Source organism: Clupea harengus, chromosome 11 (genome assembly GCF_900700415.2).
Source record: "Clupea harengus chromosome 11, Ch_v2.0.2, whole genome shotgun sequence".
Lineage (NCBI taxonomy): Eukaryota > Metazoa > Chordata > Actinopteri > Clupeiformes > Clupeidae > Clupea > Clupea harengus.
Window position 1 is genome coordinate 17,643,406 of NC_045162.1, and position 17,178 is coordinate 17,660,583.

At 42.4% G+C, this 17,178-nt stretch overlaps 1 protein-coding gene across 1 annotated transcript; it reads right to left on the minus strand.

Annotated features, from left to right (window-relative positions):
- Positions 1 to 527: 527 nt before the first annotated feature.
- Positions 528 to 15,388, minus strand: mtx1a (metaxin 1a). The gene is made up of 8 exons (XM_012822866.3): positions 15,193 to 15,388; positions 9,403 to 9,472; positions 8,956 to 9,035; positions 5,231 to 5,323; positions 4,020 to 4,202; positions 2,992 to 3,068; positions 2,556 to 2,713; positions 528 to 2,144 (listed from the first exon to the last, which is right to left on the minus strand). The coding sequence occupies exons 1-8, from the start codon at positions 15,271 to 15,273 to the stop codon at positions 1,924 to 1,926; spliced, it is 963 nt and encodes a 320-aa protein (XP_012678320.1). The 5' UTR covers positions 15,274 to 15,388; the 3' UTR covers positions 528 to 1,923.
- Between the last annotated feature and the right edge of the window lie 1,790 nt (positions 15,389 to 17,178).

A 17,178-nucleotide genomic window follows, 5' to 3' on the forward strand; every position in this document is an offset into this window, starting at 1 on the left:
GACACAAACAAAACAAAAAACACAAAAACCTGAGTGAACAGGAGCCAAAGTGAAATTCCACACGGATGGAGTAATGCACAGCTGTGTGTCTCCGGGGTCTAGAATCTGAGTGGAACATGTTATCAGCACTCAGAGATGTGCAGGAAAACCAGTTCCCGTCTTTCCTATGACTGAGACGAAGGGGGGGGAGAGAGAACGAGAGAGAGAGAGACTCCATTAGTCCCCAGAGCTGGGCGATCAGTCACTGCTCTCTGCAGATGTTGGGGGGTCCGGCAGGATAAAAGTCCACATGGGGGCTAAGCAATCAATGTGTCTATATACTTTTCCATCCTATTCAATTTAAAAGGCTGATCCCATCCCTGTAACTTTTAAATACTCTGTAAATGAGGTAAAGCTCACACATATACACTCATTAAGCTCTGCTGAAGTCATCTACTCATTCTTCAATTTCATAGGACTGAAGAGTTTACCCACTATGACGAGGGAGGTGTACAGTGTTCAACACAAAGGCGAGCATGTTAGCAAACTTGTGTTCAAGTCCCATTTATTCATTCATAAATTAAGAAAATATAATATTCATTCATGACATGACACCTTTACTGAACAATATTTTGGACAAAAGCAGAGAAGGCTTATTCTTTGGTATGTTGCTAACATATTTTTGTGATGTTTCATTCAAATCAGTGGTTCAGATTGTGATTTCAGACATCAAATTACAAATGGCTGTATACAGCACAAACATTGGTCTGCTAGAATTACGACAGGATCTTAGATATTGTAGTGCTTAGGCCAGATCACATAGAGGATTAGCCCTCTGGTTGTATTCTGGTTCACCAGTAATATATGCATAATAGTCCCAAGCATTTATCTAGCAAATGGCCACTCATTCATGTAACATAAAAACAGCTTTTCCTACTTATTTGTGTACTTATTTGTTGCATACAAAACATACTGAAATTATAGTTTTTTTTTTTTTAAAGATGCATATAAACGTCCAAATTCTTCCAACTGTGTGTGTATATGTATATATACACACACACACACACACACACACACACACACACACACACACACACACACACACACTCTTAATTTCCAACATACCAAACCCACAAAAAGACAAACAACCTGCACAACAACAAAAAACATAAAAGCCTCAATCAAATCACACAACAAAAGGCAACAATGGAGTTCCTCTACATCAAGTGCCAATTTGATCCACCTATAAGGAATTATAATCCTATATCTGGGTAAAGGTAAAGGTTTTGACGAAAGGTTTCCAGGGTCATTTTGGTCCCCACATTAATTTCACTGACAGCTGCATCATTAGTTTGGCTTGACTGGTCATGGCTGAACATGGTGTGTTTATTCAAAATGGGCCATTTCCGTACCAGCAAACTAGATGAAGGCTGCAGAGCAAATTGGAAAGTGCTGAAGGTCTGCAATTGAATTAAAGCTGTCATCATTTCTCTAATGTATCTGTAAAATGTGCCTTAGAATATTTTCATTGCAAAAAGTACATGCTTCTTAAGAAAATAAATACAGCACCAAAAATATTAAAACTAAACAATTAAATACATTTGGTGATCACTATACTTGCTCCATTATCAGCTGTTGAGTTGAAAAAATGAAATTATCATCATGATCATCATGCAATAAAAAGCTTTATCCAGCGGTAACATAAAACCTAATGGTCATCTCTCATGTAGCCTGATATGAGAAACCAAATCAGGGAGAGGACTCTTCTTGGTCTTTAAAGCCATGCTACGCCCAGCACAGCACTCACAGCACTGGTCCCTGTGAGACCACCAAGACCGCCCTACACACACACACCTCCCCCTGGTGCTGAATCCCATTCCAACATCCTTCTACTACCACCCGCATCCTCCTCCTCCTCACTCCACACACACACACACACACACATCACTCGTCCTCCTCCCCGGGTTGGCCTTCAGAGATGTCCTGGGACTCCCTGGAGTCCTCAATAGATACGTGCTCGACGGAGACGATGCCCGTCAGCAGGGCGTAGCTCAGCATCGCCCCCAGGGCAAAGAACAGCGACAGCAGCTGCTTGCGCTTCTTGTTGGGGCCACTGTCCAAGTCGCTGGCCTCAGGCTGAATTGAGATTTTGTGCGCTGGACCTTCTGCATGTAAAGAAACACAATGCTTCAAAGCGTCTGTTTTTAGTGACATGCCGTGATTGCTATGACTACGTTTGAAATTAATCTAGGTAGTGGCACTCTGGGTTTGTTCGTTTGGCAATAGCACTCTTAAGATCGGACCTTGGAAAATAAGTAGCCCGGATCGGTTTCACTGTGCTTTAATGCCTAATGTCAGTATAACTTCAATTGCTTTAAACTTGACACGCTTCACTAGTGTAGTTACAGCTTTATTACAAGCATCACATTAAAATGATCAGTTCCTTCAGGCCTATTAAGTTAAATAAATATTGTAAGTCTAGCATTTACTGCTTAAATCTCAAGTAAAGCTTAAAATATGCACACAAAGAGCAACAGGAATTTGGCTTTAACAATCAGTGGGCTTCTTCTACTCACCATCGAGCTCACTGGGGAAGTAGAGAGTGAGGATGTTGGAGCAGAATTGTGTCAGGTTGTCCAGAGACTGCAGATGCTGCTGGAGTTGACCGCAGGGCAGCTTGATCTTCAGCACAAGCGCCAGGTAGCCAAATACATGTGCATCCAGAGATGAAGGTCTGAAATGACAACATGAACACAGAATGATTGGTATGAGAAAACTGCATACAAAGTATTTAGTCTCAGACAAATTGGTCAATTAATAAATCTTAATATATAATGAAGTCTTCCACGTGAAGGATGGAAGAGAAAACAACAAACATACATACATACATACATATGTAGAAAGACATTTTTAGGGAAATTAAACAGCACACAAATACATGAATACAAATAATCTCCTTGTACATTACAAATGTCCTTGTACATTACTGAGATAAAACTTTGTCAGACTCACGAATCACCAAAGAAGAATTTGCTGGAGCCGAGACGTTGTGAAAGGAGATCCATGCACTCCTGGGCGTCATGGTAAAGCTGGAGAGAGACGTAAAGACGGGGAAAAAAAAAACTGAAAGACATAACTACTGAATGGCAGATCAGACCAACCTCTCAGACACTACTTTATTTCCCAGCCATAATAGTGGTGGTGCCTGTCCTCCTGAGGACCATAAATCAAGTGGATCGGCACACAGACAGATCCTGGGGCAACAATCCACATGCTCACCACATTTGCCTCCATTACGTCAACGTGTGCCGGGAGCGTGGGGATGAATAATGTGCCTGCGGATCCCTATGGTGCGCTTCACCGCCACCACGACTGAGGCATGCAGAGGCACCCCCCTCAATCACTGATGGAAACCACAGTGGCATTTCTCTGCGCAGAACACCCCCACCCCCCATGTCTGCACACAAATTTCAACCCCAGTACCTCAACTGGTTGACCATGGAGAGAGCTAGACCCCAACTTTGAGGGATCAAAAGTACATGTCCTGAAAGGAATGTGGCCTAGATCATTTGGTATGGAGGAGTCTTCCTGACTAGATGTAGATGGAGAAATGTTAAGTTTCAGACTTAGGAATGATTTAGCAATGCACAGTCCGATCTGATTAAACTGCATACATTTCCAAGGATACCAAAGAAAGAACTGTTTACATTTTCACAACAAATGAGTTGGTGTAAATACAAATATGCAGCCAATGAAATGTTACCCAGACATGCCATGGTTATTTTCTAAGCGGTTGAGCAACTGGTTCTTTTTTGTGTGGGAAGGCAAGTTAAATGTCGAAAGTACAATTGAGGTCACAGGTTAAAGGTTGTGTCCCCAATAAAAACTGTGTGTTTTTTCGTGTGTCTAGCTGACATTTTCATCAAGTTGTCTCCAGATTGTTAACTCATGTCACACTTAGTGCTCTAGTCACGTTTGTCCCAGTGAGGTTGCTCAGGCCCCCTTGACTCCTTCTGCTTCCCCTCATCTCCACCACTCACCTCCTTCTCCACCTCCTCGCCGGCCTCAAGGGCCTCGTTCCCCTTGATGAGGCGCAGGCGGGCCAGCTGCTGCCGACGCATGTGGCTAGGCAGGAAGAAGTTCAGCGGGAAGGGAATGTTGTCGCCATGCCAACGGCGGGTCACCTCCACATAGTTCTTGGGGTCCACCCACAGAGTGTAGATCTAAAATGGGAAGGTGGAGGTGGGGGTGGGGGTGGGGGTGGGGGGGGATTGGTTGTGTTTGGTCACCAGTGAAAGAAAGATACAGGGCGCACTTCCTTTTCCTTTGGGTTGAACCTCTGGATTTGCTAATGAAGGTCGATCAGACCCTGGGTAGATCCAAAGAGGGAGTTCAGCTGCATCAGTGATTAGGTGGAACAAAAAATGATGCCAGTTATACTACTGATGCCAGAGATATACAGTTCTAACAATAACAGTGAGGCTGTGGCAGAGCTTTTTGTTGACTAATCCTTTAAAAGGGTCATATAATGCTGTAAGATGCAGACATTGTCCTGGATGTTAGAGGCAGCATCTACAGGAGCTGCACTTAAGCACTGACTTGTGCAGACATTCCCTTGCAGGGCAGTCGCGCTGTCCCGCTGGGATAGACTGACAGGAAATTTTGAGGTATTTCCTTTAACAGGAGTTGTAAAAGGTCAGGAAAAATGGCGGTGACAATCTGCTAGACTTACATGAAGGGGAAGAACTGAGGTTTGGCAATACACAGCAGTAGGTTTTTACAGTTTCAAGGTCCGAGAAAGAACAGAAAGGAAAGTGATGCAAATGGAGATTTCAGATGGTTCGTATGGCGGGAACAATGTAGAGTTACAGAGAAAGCTCTTCGTGATTTCCATGCATCTTTGAGTTATTTGAGATAAATTGAGATTGAAGAGTGGGGGATGGTGAATAGGGTTCCCCTCCTGGAGACTCATGTCTGTGGAGGTTTGCTCTCACGGTGGTGGTGAAATGAATGGTGTCAGACTTGAGGAGGGGAGGCTCTCTAACCACATGTCTGCAGAGATATGCCTTTGTGTTTGCGCCAGGGGTGTTCAGGCCCTGGGCTATGGAAAGCGCCTTGAGACAATTTTATTGTTTTGGTGCAATATAAATACAATTGAATTGAACAGAATTTGCAACATGTTTTATCATATTTAGTCAACACTCCACACAGAAAGAGAAAAAGAGAGAAAGAGAAAGAGAGAGAGACTGACCAGTGCAGGCATCAGCTTCTCCTCCACCAGAGATATGAAAGCCAGGGTGTCTGCTCCCTCTTTTGCTGATAGGTCAAAGTCTGCATTGTACTTCTACAACAGCAAAAACAATACACTGTTGTTATCCTTCACTAAGGGTACACTTTGATGGGCAGTAATAATTGCCATTTAAATCTTTACAGTAAGTCGTTTACGAGACTTTTTATTCAGAACTCATGAATGGTACCATGATGGCATTAATTTATCTTCATATGCACTCCATGGGAGTTGACCCCATGACCTTGGCAATTCATGAGCTATGGTCTACCAATGGAGCAATGCAGGAAGTTAAATTTCACAATTTTAATTGCAGGTGATTTTGTGCAGTAACAGCAAACCAACTCGGCTGGATTGTACCTCACTGTACCAGGACTGAATTCCTCAACACTGCCCAAAACACATAAGTGAATGAAGTGAAAAGAAAAACACAATAATATGGTTCCAGGCTGCTTTTATTGCATTTTTCCCTCCTAATCCCAAATCAGTGGGACGGCACCATTACACAACAGTCTAACAAGGTCAGTGGACTTAACAACACCCTTTAATTTGCCAACGCCGTGTCCCCAGCATGTAATGAATCATAAAAACAATGGTTAATAAAAAAAATGAAAATTCAACCCAGTTCTGCAGATGGTAAGCCCAGAAGGAAGTCCACCTCTCCTCTCTTGGGAAAAGATACTGCCAAAACTTGTTAACGGTGTAAAATGTGGATTGGTATGACAATTCAAGAAGGTCAGCCAACTATTTTCCACATCAAAACATCCTGAAGATGATGACATGTTGGAAGGATGGACCCCTGCAGTTGCAAACTCAGGAGAAGGTGGTCATTATGCGGTGTCCTCGAAGGTTTGTCTACGTTTAACGACATGGAAGAACTGACAGTGAAATGAAAAATGTTTGATGCCTGCCAGACAGTCCAAGTGTCTGAGTGTGTCTGTGTGTACGTGTCTGAGTGTGTGTGCGAGTGTGTGTGTGTGAGTTGTGGGGACCATGTCTCTTTTGTTCCAGACATAGACAAGCCTGGACCCCTCCCTACCTCTACCCAACCCTTTGAGATGGAGATGATTTCATCAGACATTTTTCCATCACTTCAAAGGCCTTTATCAATCTTCACTGTGGTTTTACACACCAAAACCCACAACTCAACTAAAGTACAAGGACAGTAACTATGGCTGCTCATGACTTCCAGCTGGGTCACGGGATAGGACCTGATGGCAGATGGTGCTAGGGGCGACAGTGAGCAGTATGTCCTCTAGGGGCGACGGTGAACAGTATGTCCTTCAGGTGGTCCGATGGTTCAGACCTTATGAGAGAAACTTGGATGCCAATGCTGAAGTTCTCTTTGAAATGTTTAGGCCCATGCCACTCCATAAAGAGGCTGATGCATTATCTCCAAACTTAAACATTTGGTTTAGTTCAGTATCTTCTATAGCTTGAAGGGGAATGGCAGAAAATTAACATAATTAAACATTTTTTGCTTGTTCAGATGTCAGATGTCAAAGGTATCTAAACAGATTTGTCCATTCCAGAGGATGTTATGCATATAAAGCCCATGACACACCAGGCTGGCAGTCGGCCGTACGCCAATGTCTGGCCGTCGGTGAGTGTATGTGGCCCTAGTGCATCCCAAACCGTTGGCACTATTCCCACCCCTGCTTTTCGGGCCAATTGAGCATGTTGAATCAACAGAGATCACTCTGATTGCGAATGCTGGGCTGACAACACCCGTGCCATTTGCTACTTCTTATCAGACATATTCTCGATTAGAAGTAGGTACATTACAAAACCGTCTGTTGTGAGAGAGAGTGCTGTGAAAATGGAAATCTGCTGGCATGGGGAGTTATTTCCACTCATGTAGGGGCAGAACTTTCCAGTGTGTATAAGTGCGACTTTTTGACCCAGACACTAGGCCTTCGTCACTGCTAGTTCTTAGATGTCGGTTTGGTGTGTCTGAGGCTTAACCCTGGCAGCATGTGTTCATATACTGTGACGCTCCTGTAAAGGAGACGCACCAAGAGTTCGCAAATCAATCGGACACGCCCCCCTTTTACAATAGCGTGCAGCTAATTAACCAGCCGCGGGTCTTTAAAAAAATATACCTGCCTTTGGTATTCGGAAGAGAAGAGAGAAGTGGAAGGACGAGAGCGCAGTGCAGAGAAAAAAACGCCAGTTTCATACCAGATCATCCTGCTAACCAGCTGCGTGTGGAAGGAAGAAGAGAGAAAAGACAGTAGGCTATTGGTTTCATTTAGTATTGTTGTGGCCTCTGCCGTGAATATTTTGTAGTTTCGCCGAGCGGCAAACACAGGAAAAGTGAACCTCACAATAGCAACTCTTACTCTAGGAACTTGGAAACCACACGGCCCCGGTGCAAATCCTCCTAGTTTCGCCGAGCGGCAAGATTAACTACTGTTACTTAGGCTACTGTTACTGACTCCAGACTGGTCGAACTTCACTCTTCACCCTTGAAATTTGCTTTGGTTTTACGAACGACTATTTAGTTTTATGCCGTATAGGAAAGAATGTTTGCCCTGTTGACCACGTTAACGGGTATGGTTTGTTTTGTTTAACTTTTGAAGGAAATGTTTGTATGCGCCAGTGGGCTATATTTTGTTACACTTTGAAGGAAATGTTTGTGTTGTATAACTGAAATGTATTCCCCATGCTGCACACACCTTAACCTAATCAGAGGCTAATTCCCAGACCACCTGAACTGTTACCGTTTGTTCTAATCAGAGACTAATTCCCGGACCACCTGAACTGTGACCGTTTGGTCTCATCACACTCACCTGGCTGCAATCGTCCACAACCACTCTCATACCCATACTCTCTCTTACCCCCTGGCTTCATCTCAATGGAACTTTATCCCACACCAACTTGTATTGCCATTCTTTGAATACTGCCTTGTATTATATTTGTTGAAATACTGCATTGTATAATTTTTTTGTTGAATATATCCATTGAATATTGAGTCTGACTCTTGCTGAATTTTGCTGTTTAAGAAAATTAAGAACTATTCCTTCATCCCAGTCCAAAAGGGGTTCAATTTAAGCACTGTACTGGAAGGGTAATGGTGTAAATTTAATTTGAGTCCTTTGTAATGACTCTGACTAGTAGTTTAGACCTAGTTAAAACTGTTACAATACGGCAACAAGGGAAGCCTTGTGTTCAAGGTGTGTAAAATCTCTTATGTAGTGATTGCAGTCACCCCACCGGCATCCCTTGCGCATCTCCTACACCGTGTTTCTGCATCCTATGAATCCCAGTTCTAGTGCCAATCACTGTGGTTCCTCAGACAAGAGTTCACACATCCCAGGGGTCTCTGCTACAGTGCAACACACTAGGCGCACAACCAATGGCTTCACGATCATCCCACTTCTGACACCAATTACAGGGAAAAGCAGTCACCTCCAGTGGCCTCGTACACAAGTCTCTGGGGCAGTAACCCGCTTGTCTGACCGACACCACAGAGCCAGGCATATTGATATGAGCACACTCAACTGTAGTGATGATAGTCCGTCACACCTAATACGCAACTTATTATGAAAAACTTAACTTATGAACAACATTATGTTCCCATTTGTACTGATTTTTATGTGTTGATTTACCACTTCCTGGTCACCTTTTGCTTTCCTACTCTGGGGAAAGACAGGATTTGTGGCAAGTATATAAGAGAGGCAGTTCACCTGTTTCCTGAATTCAATGATGATCTTACTGGGCTGCGAAAAGCTTCCATCCTCTCCAGTCTTCAACGCTGGAAGAGTACCTGGAGGAAGAGACCAGGCATGATACTTACTTTGGCATTTCCCAATTCTACATTAGGCCCTAGTTCTATCCTATCTGTGAACTCACAATGCTGGGTGACTTGGATCCAATCAAATCAAATGGGACTAAAGGGACTTGAGCTCGTCATATGTGCCACAGCATATTACCAACTCCCAATACACACTCCCAGTGTAACTTGGCTGTTTCACAAACTGAAAACTGTGGGGAGCATCTTCTCATGCAGAGCCCATAACAAGTGAGGTGATCAATACTATGAAGATATGCTTGGAATGTTTTTGTACAAATCCATTTCAACAAGTGATGGGGTCCATGTATAGGCTTAGAAAAACCTTTAATGCCATCTTTACCTGTAGGACTTCCCCAAGGGTTGGCAGTCTTGTGAAGTTTGAGGGGTACTCCTGCAAACCTTGCATAAGCCTGAGAGATGAAAGCAAGAGAGAAGGAAAGAGAAGCGAAAAAACAACAAGGGAGGAGTGAGATGAGTGACATTTGAAAGACATTTGTTTAGTCCTGCCATCCTAACTGTGGGTTGTTACAGCCAGTACATCAATGGTCTTCCATGCCAGGCACGCTTCCATGTGCTTAAATCAAAACCAGGCCAAAGCACAGGGGAACTGAGCCAGGAGTGCCAGGAATGCCTCCACTGGCATGCCAAAACGTTAACACCTCACTCACGATAAGCTGTGGCTTAAAGCACAGCGAGACACCGAACAACCAGTGAAAAAAAATACAGGGACTTCAGGAAACCAACATGCTACACACACCTGGGTGTCGGACATGCAGGGAAAGAGCAGGCGGTGGCGGTACAGACGGCTCGCCGATTCCCCTCAGCCCTAACACAGACAGAAAAACTCACACAGGAGTTTCCACTGACGGCCTCTTTTTCAGAGCAGGAAACTTTTTGACAGGCCATGAAGTATTTCTTCAGTGAAGCTTGTAAAACTGCAGGTCTTCAAAATAATTTCCAGCAGTTAAGGCTTCTGTTTTTTTTTTAAATAAGGAAAATGTGTGTATAGTTGAACACTAGCCTTAAGGGAGCCGGCTCGAATTTTTTTGGGGGCCGGGGGAGACACCCCATGCTGAAAAAGCAGTAGAGGAGAGTGGGGTAATAGTCATGTGGGATTGACCTTTTTTCACTCACTGACACAAAAACAGAGAGACACAAGAGGGGGAGGTTCATGTACATATACAATGTCAACCTCTGGTGAATAAGTGCCAGATTCACCTCAGTAGCTGAGGCCGTCACAAAATACACAAACGAAAGGTCAGAGCACCATGGTAGAGGGCAAATATTGAAGCAGATGGTTTCTAATTAAAAACAAGGCTATGCTGACAAAACTCAATATAACAAAACAGAGGTGCCCTTCAGGTTGTTTGAAGCATGATTAGCCTACACAAAAAATGAATGACCATCGCCTAAGATTTTACTCCTAATAAAACTTAAAATTGGACTCTGTTGCTGACAGTTATTTCAGTCAGTGGGTTTTCCATTAAAAAAAAATTGACAGAGCAGACGCCTTCTGGAGTAAGCTCCCTTCAGTTGTTCACTTAAAGCATGTCAAAAGGCTCAAAAAAAGCATAAGCCTGCGAGCAAAAAAATCAAACATGTTCCTCCCTGCAGATAGGGACTCTGCCCTGCGAGGTGCCATTTGGCCCTCCTCCCACTGACTAATGCCAGCAGATGTGAGAGCTTAGAGGGGGGATGAGGCATGGGAAGCCAAGCCAAGGTTTTGTCAATGGAAAAAATGACAGTGTTTGGAAGACAGTTATGAGGGCGGAGGAAGGGACCCAGAGCAGAATGGAGCGCAGTAGAACCTCAAAGCGGAACAGGAATGGGGGGGGGGGGGGGGGATTGGAAAGGGAACTGTGTGGACAGAAATGAGGTAAAGAGGAACAGCGCTTTCCTCCTGAACTTTGACTAGGCTACTCATCTGCAAGGTTGGTCAAATCTGGCATGAGAAAGTGAGAGAAAAAAAAAATCACAAACACTAAAATACAGCACAATGTAGTACAGGGGGAGGGGGGGGGGAGGCCTACTAGCCTGCGTTACTACCCCATATCAGGAGTGAACTCTAATTAGGCATGGCTGGGGAGAAAATTACGCAAACGCAGCTTCAATTCAGCTGACTTGCCTACCTCATAAAAACCTGAGTCAAAATGGATGGCATCTTTATACTTTTGTTGTACGGGAAGAGAAACCTGAAGTTGGTTTGTTTGGCACACCTGCAGCGTCAGGCCAGACTGTACATGCAGATGGAATGGGTTGCCTGACTTCATGGAAACTAGAACTTATTCCATCATGTTGATACAACAGCGACATTCTTCACTTTGTCTGCTCTTTGCATCTGAGCGCTACTACAGTTAGAATAGTTGGATGTTCTATTCAGTTCACTAAATTCATTCAATCCTTAAACTGTCATAAGCTTCACGGGAGCGAATAAATCAATGTATTAACGTACAACTGATGAGAAAACCTTGCTATAACATTGCTAATACTGAATGTGTCTGAAACCCACAGGACTCTTCCAGGCTTGCCGGAAAGCCAAAACAAAATGATCTGCACATAACTCATACAGAGACCTCCCACACAGAGTTGCTCAACAGGCAAAGCTAATCCTGTATTTGCGAGATCACAGAGCAATTACCATGTCCTGTGGCCTGATGCACAAAGCCCGCGCATCTGGGTGGCTTAAGAGACTAGGAGCAGGTCAGGAGAGCAGAAGAGTGGCTACACTCTCAGACTGTCGATAGGCTAAATCTACATAGCCAGCCACAATTGCCCTTGGACAAGGTGCTCCTAAAACTTTTAAAGGAGGAGGTAATACAGATGACAATATATTATGGCAAATTATGCCACAGACAAGCTTCAGTGAACATAAACCATTCATCTATCCCAAGTCATGAAATAATAACAGGCCATAATGCATCTTCTTGAAGGGCCCTCTTTGTTCTGAACACATTACCGTGTCTTTCTTTGAGACAAACTGGTGACGCATCTGAAAACTGCTAGAAAGAAACACAAATTTGCTTTAACAAATTGTAATTTTATGGAATGGAAGGAAGGTCCAGGCAGACTGAATGTAAGAGATAATACACTATTTTAATGGCTGTAGATATTTTAGTATTGTAATGACCATAAATGCATCCTAAAGTTATGATGGATGAAGCATCTAATCTGAGGAATCTACAAGGTCATCACACTACAGACTGATGGGAGAAATGTTTTAGCTGCAGAGGTGGATAAACAATAGAAAAAAAAAACACATTTAAACATATTTTTGCCATACCTTAATAACCATATATATATATTACAATAATAAAGGAACATGGGCTGAAATGAGTGTCTCCGTATTTATTAGACAGCAGAATAGTAAATTACAGTAAATGTGGGATATTATTCTGTTTACAACAGGCAGACAAGCCAGAGCCATGTTTGCAGTTTTTTTATTGCTGCATTAATAAAAATGTTTAAAAAAAAATTAGGCCTAGTCCAGATGCCTTAGCAATAGGCATCTGTCTTGTAGTTCTGTAGCAACACATTTGTTGGATTTTCGTTGCCCTGACCAGTCTGCTGTGTAAAAGGCTGTTAGTATGCTAAGAGAGAGGGGAAAGAGTGAAAGAGACTGCAGCCTGTCCAAGGTAAACCAAAAGCATTTGGCACAAAGAGAGCTAGCAATGAAACAGCATTAAAAGTTCACACTGGTGTCCAATAAATGGACATTTCCATTAGGCTTTACCTTGGGAAAAGTGCTAGAGTTTGCAGGAAGAACCACAGATGCAGGATCTTACATTGGATTATGGTAGAAGTCGGAAGAAAATGGCAGGGAGGCATGGTGGCCTATGCCAAGAAAGTAGACTGAGGCTTTAGCTTCTCACAACTGCGGGGAATGTCTGTAGTGTACATCCAAAGCACTCACACAGTGTGATCACTTAAATAAGCACTGCTGCACTGTATTGGCCCATGAATTAGCATGATATTGAACCAAAACCATGTACAAATTAAATGTAATCAATCAAAACCGCATATGAGTCTTCCATGAAGCAAAAGTGCCATGTTAGTGAAGATCTTCTAGACTCCACTCTTTGCATCCTCTACAGTGTGCATCTTGTCCTCTACTTTGAACTTCAATCTTTGATTTATTTTTCGCTAAAGATACACTCCATCAACAGGATAGCTGTAAGTTAGTATAGTATGTAACTCATAAATGACATCATTTCTTTCCAGGGCCATGAAATCAGAACAGGCTCAGACTACTGCCAGCCCCCACTACACCCTCCCGCATCGTCTTATATTCATCTTTTGACTGTTTCAAACTAACCACTTTCCTGTGAACACACACAGCTGGTTGTAATACCGTTCCATTGACTCAATTTAAATGCATACCAGAGAGCACAAAACCACAGTGGAACAGACACCCTGAGGGAGAGACAGGCTTCTTACTCAGCATGGTTAATTGGCTTTTTCTTTGGGCTAGATTCACTACATCTCTAATGAATGACTTGCTAGTGAGTGTGCGTTAAGGTAGACAGGAGATCACTGAGCATCACTATAAACTGCCTGTGGTTAATAAACTTCCTGGAAGGTTGCTGTACCAACTTCACAGAGAAAGGAGTGAACCAAGAAGCTAATCTGTTAAACACCATCTATGCATAATGCACATGTACGCGGAAGAACAGACAACTGGACGTCAGAAAAGAAGTAGCTTATTAAAATGTTCCAGAATATTCTGAATGAAATTTCCAAAAGGCTGAGCCAGGACTATAATGATGTGTCACTAAATGCTTCCAGTTCAGTAGTTGGTTTGTGGTTATGGAGACCACACAGGATAGGTAAAACAGCAGGAGCATTAGACATGCATTTTCCTAACCGCGAGGAGGGGAAACAGGAGCCAGTCATAGTGGGAATATCAGAGCCTAACCAAAGGACACAAGCTCAAAGACTGCCTTAACTGTTTCACGAAGCTGTGGAGGAAATAGGGCCTGACAGTCCTCAACTTTCCTTTCCACCTTCTGAGCATCATATAATCCACCATATGATTCATCATTAATGACTTGACAGACCAGCCATAAAAACAAGACAGAAATGCATAGGGACGTAAAAAGCAAGCACAGAGAAATAATGATATCATGACATCACACAGAGAGATAATTGGAAAGTAAGGAAAATGGTCTGTCATAAATTTTAGCACAACAGGCTGATAATAGGTTACAGCTGCCATAGAAATGAAAACTTGAATAGGAAATTAATTCAGAGATTTCCTGATGAATCTTAGCCTTCGTGAACAAGTCATTGCCTTAGCCCTGAGCATATGTTTTCAGTGGCATAACAAAAAACACCTTGTTATTCCCAATTCAATTGGAGTTTTCCACTTGTGTTGCTGAGAAGGAGAAACGTTTAGTGATACTCCAATCTAGGCTGTTTGCCGATTTCATTTCTGACATCACAGTTTCTACTTTCGTACAACATTATTAGAACTGACCTGGCTGGCACATCCTGACGACCATAACCTTTACCCAAACAGCAAAACTAGCATGTCGAAACACAGTTCATAATGCGAAACTCTAACCACCCAAAAACATTGCCCATTTACGGAGGGGAAAGAGATGGCAGCTAACTAACATTATACTGACCGTTGCAAGAGGCATTGAAATAACGAATGAGGACATACTTTTTGGAATGCTAAAGCAATGGAAGATCTTATCTCCCTTTCTAGCCTTTTCCATGACAGTGTCAATACAACTTTCTGATCACTGTTAGCTATGAAAGCTAGGCTCAGTTTAATGATAAAGTAGCAGACTGACAACCTCCTAACTGGCCAGTCAGTCAGTTCGATGAAATTAAATAAACATTTTCAGCACAGACGAATCTGCCGACAGCACTAAGTGGAGCAGCTGTTGGGATACATTCCTACCTGTCTGAGTTGCATTAAAACAATAGAACGTGAAACTATTAAATCAACATCCGTGGTCAAATCTACGCATATGTAGTACACGTTAGCTTGCTCCCTTCCCCGTGGCTAACGTTACAGCGACCCATAAAGTGGTTTTAGCTGGACATGCAACAGCTGTGTTCTGCAAGCAAACACACCCGCAAAATGTAAAGGACCGTAATTGAGTCAAAAGCATTTTGATATTACCAGCACGATTAGGCATTCGGTGTTGACAGAAGGCAATCCCCAACTGCCTTTCCAGCTAAATAACTCTAAGGGAGCCGCCATCTTGATTTGATTTGCGCTTTCACTCGGAAGTGACGCAATAAAGTTATTTGTTATTGGTTAGGCCAATGACTGTAAAAAAAAAAAAAAAAAAATCATAGTATTACACTTGTTGCATCGTTTTTCTGGTACCAGTTGTCTGGTAGACTGATTAAAAGAACCATTTTCATTCTGAATTCATGTAACAGTAAATCGCCTCATATGGCTCATGATAAACTATTTCTTTTCAGTTTGAAGCCCTTCCACTTTTATGATCAGTTAAGGTTAAAGAATCATGCGTTCAATATTGCACAATATGGAGTCTTGTAGGCTTATCTGGCTTCAAACACTGTTTGGATAGTGGTTTTGTAGATCCAAATAAAATGACCAAATGCATGTGTGTGAAGAGAGAAGGGATGTAGCCTGTGTCTGTTTCCACTGCTGATGTTAAATGCAGAGTAGTTTAGTGTGACCAGAGTTTTGAATTGTGAAGTGTAGGCACTCTAGGGCGCCCTAACACACCCAAGAGCGATTCTGACATGGTAATTATCCTGCATCTGTTTCACTACACTCCACTGGAGCAGCTGGCAAGGTCATTGCCAGCAAGACATGCACAAGACATGACATCATCTCCTTGAGCCTATAACAGGTGGGGTCCACTATTAAAAAGTCATGGTGGTAAAAAGGATAACGGTGGCCATGCTCAAGTATGTCTTTGTGTATGTGATGTGATGAGACTAAATATATAAATGTATTCAGATTGAAAACATACGTTGTGTTAATCTACTACTCATCACCCTTCCTTTTAACATTGGCTAAGCACAAACATGTGATCTCAATTGTTTCAAACTATTTGAAAAATATTTATATGGAAGAGAAACAAACTGTTAAAGAGTAACCAGCCATTTCAAAGGATAGCAGGCCCACAGGTGTTTTGCATCAGCTGCTTGGGTGCTCACTCCTGAATCCAACTCGCATGCAATGCTTCCCTCTACTGGAGAGAGAATGTAAAGTGGAAGATACACATTTTAAAACCTGGTCAATGTGTCAAATTCAAGAAGATAAAATATTTCAATATTTACAAACATAGTTAACAGTGGTGGTAGTTTTAAAACACAAGAGTTTGAGTTTTGTGCGGTTAGGTAGGGTAAGGTAAGGTAACCTTTTCAGTAGAAAATACAGCATAATTCACATACAAAATAGAAAGCATTGCCACAAAAATTCACACAGCCTTCGAAAATAGTGCTGGCACATGGATAAAGCAATTGCACGGTTGCTAACGGTGAGCAAATTCCAATGAGGGAATACGTAAACATCTTTAAGTGTATTTGTAGGCATGGTTTTAGACCAAAAGATACAGATTTGCTTAGAGCGTGTTTTTGTACTGCCACATGAGGGAGCTCGACTTTTGTCTCGAAGTGGTCTGCACATAAATCCGAAGTAGATTTAGCCTGTGTAATATAAATGCTCGTGTAAAGATTTGTGTTAATTTCAAATATATTATTAATTAAGGTGATAGAGGAGCTTAAGACCAATGCACGTACAGCTAAAAAAAAAATAATAATGGATAATAAATAAAGCATCATACCATCAATGATCATACCATTTGTAGGCATTCCTCTCAGTCAAATGTTTCTCAATGTAGATAGATTACCTTTAATTAAAAACTTCCGTGAAACAGGCGAAATTAATCTCACGAGTAAAAAGTGCACGCAGTGTTCGTTTGATGCTGAGAGTTTTTTTCCAGATGGGGTAATAGCGTAGTCCGAATTAATATAAACGCTGAACCTTGAGATGTAAACCAGAAATAACTGGAGACTGTGTAATCTACTATTTTTCACTAAAGAATAGACATATAGCCCTACACGGTATTTGTTGTTACACATGTCTAATCTTTTAGTGCTGTCAACGTATCTGGAATGGAATCGT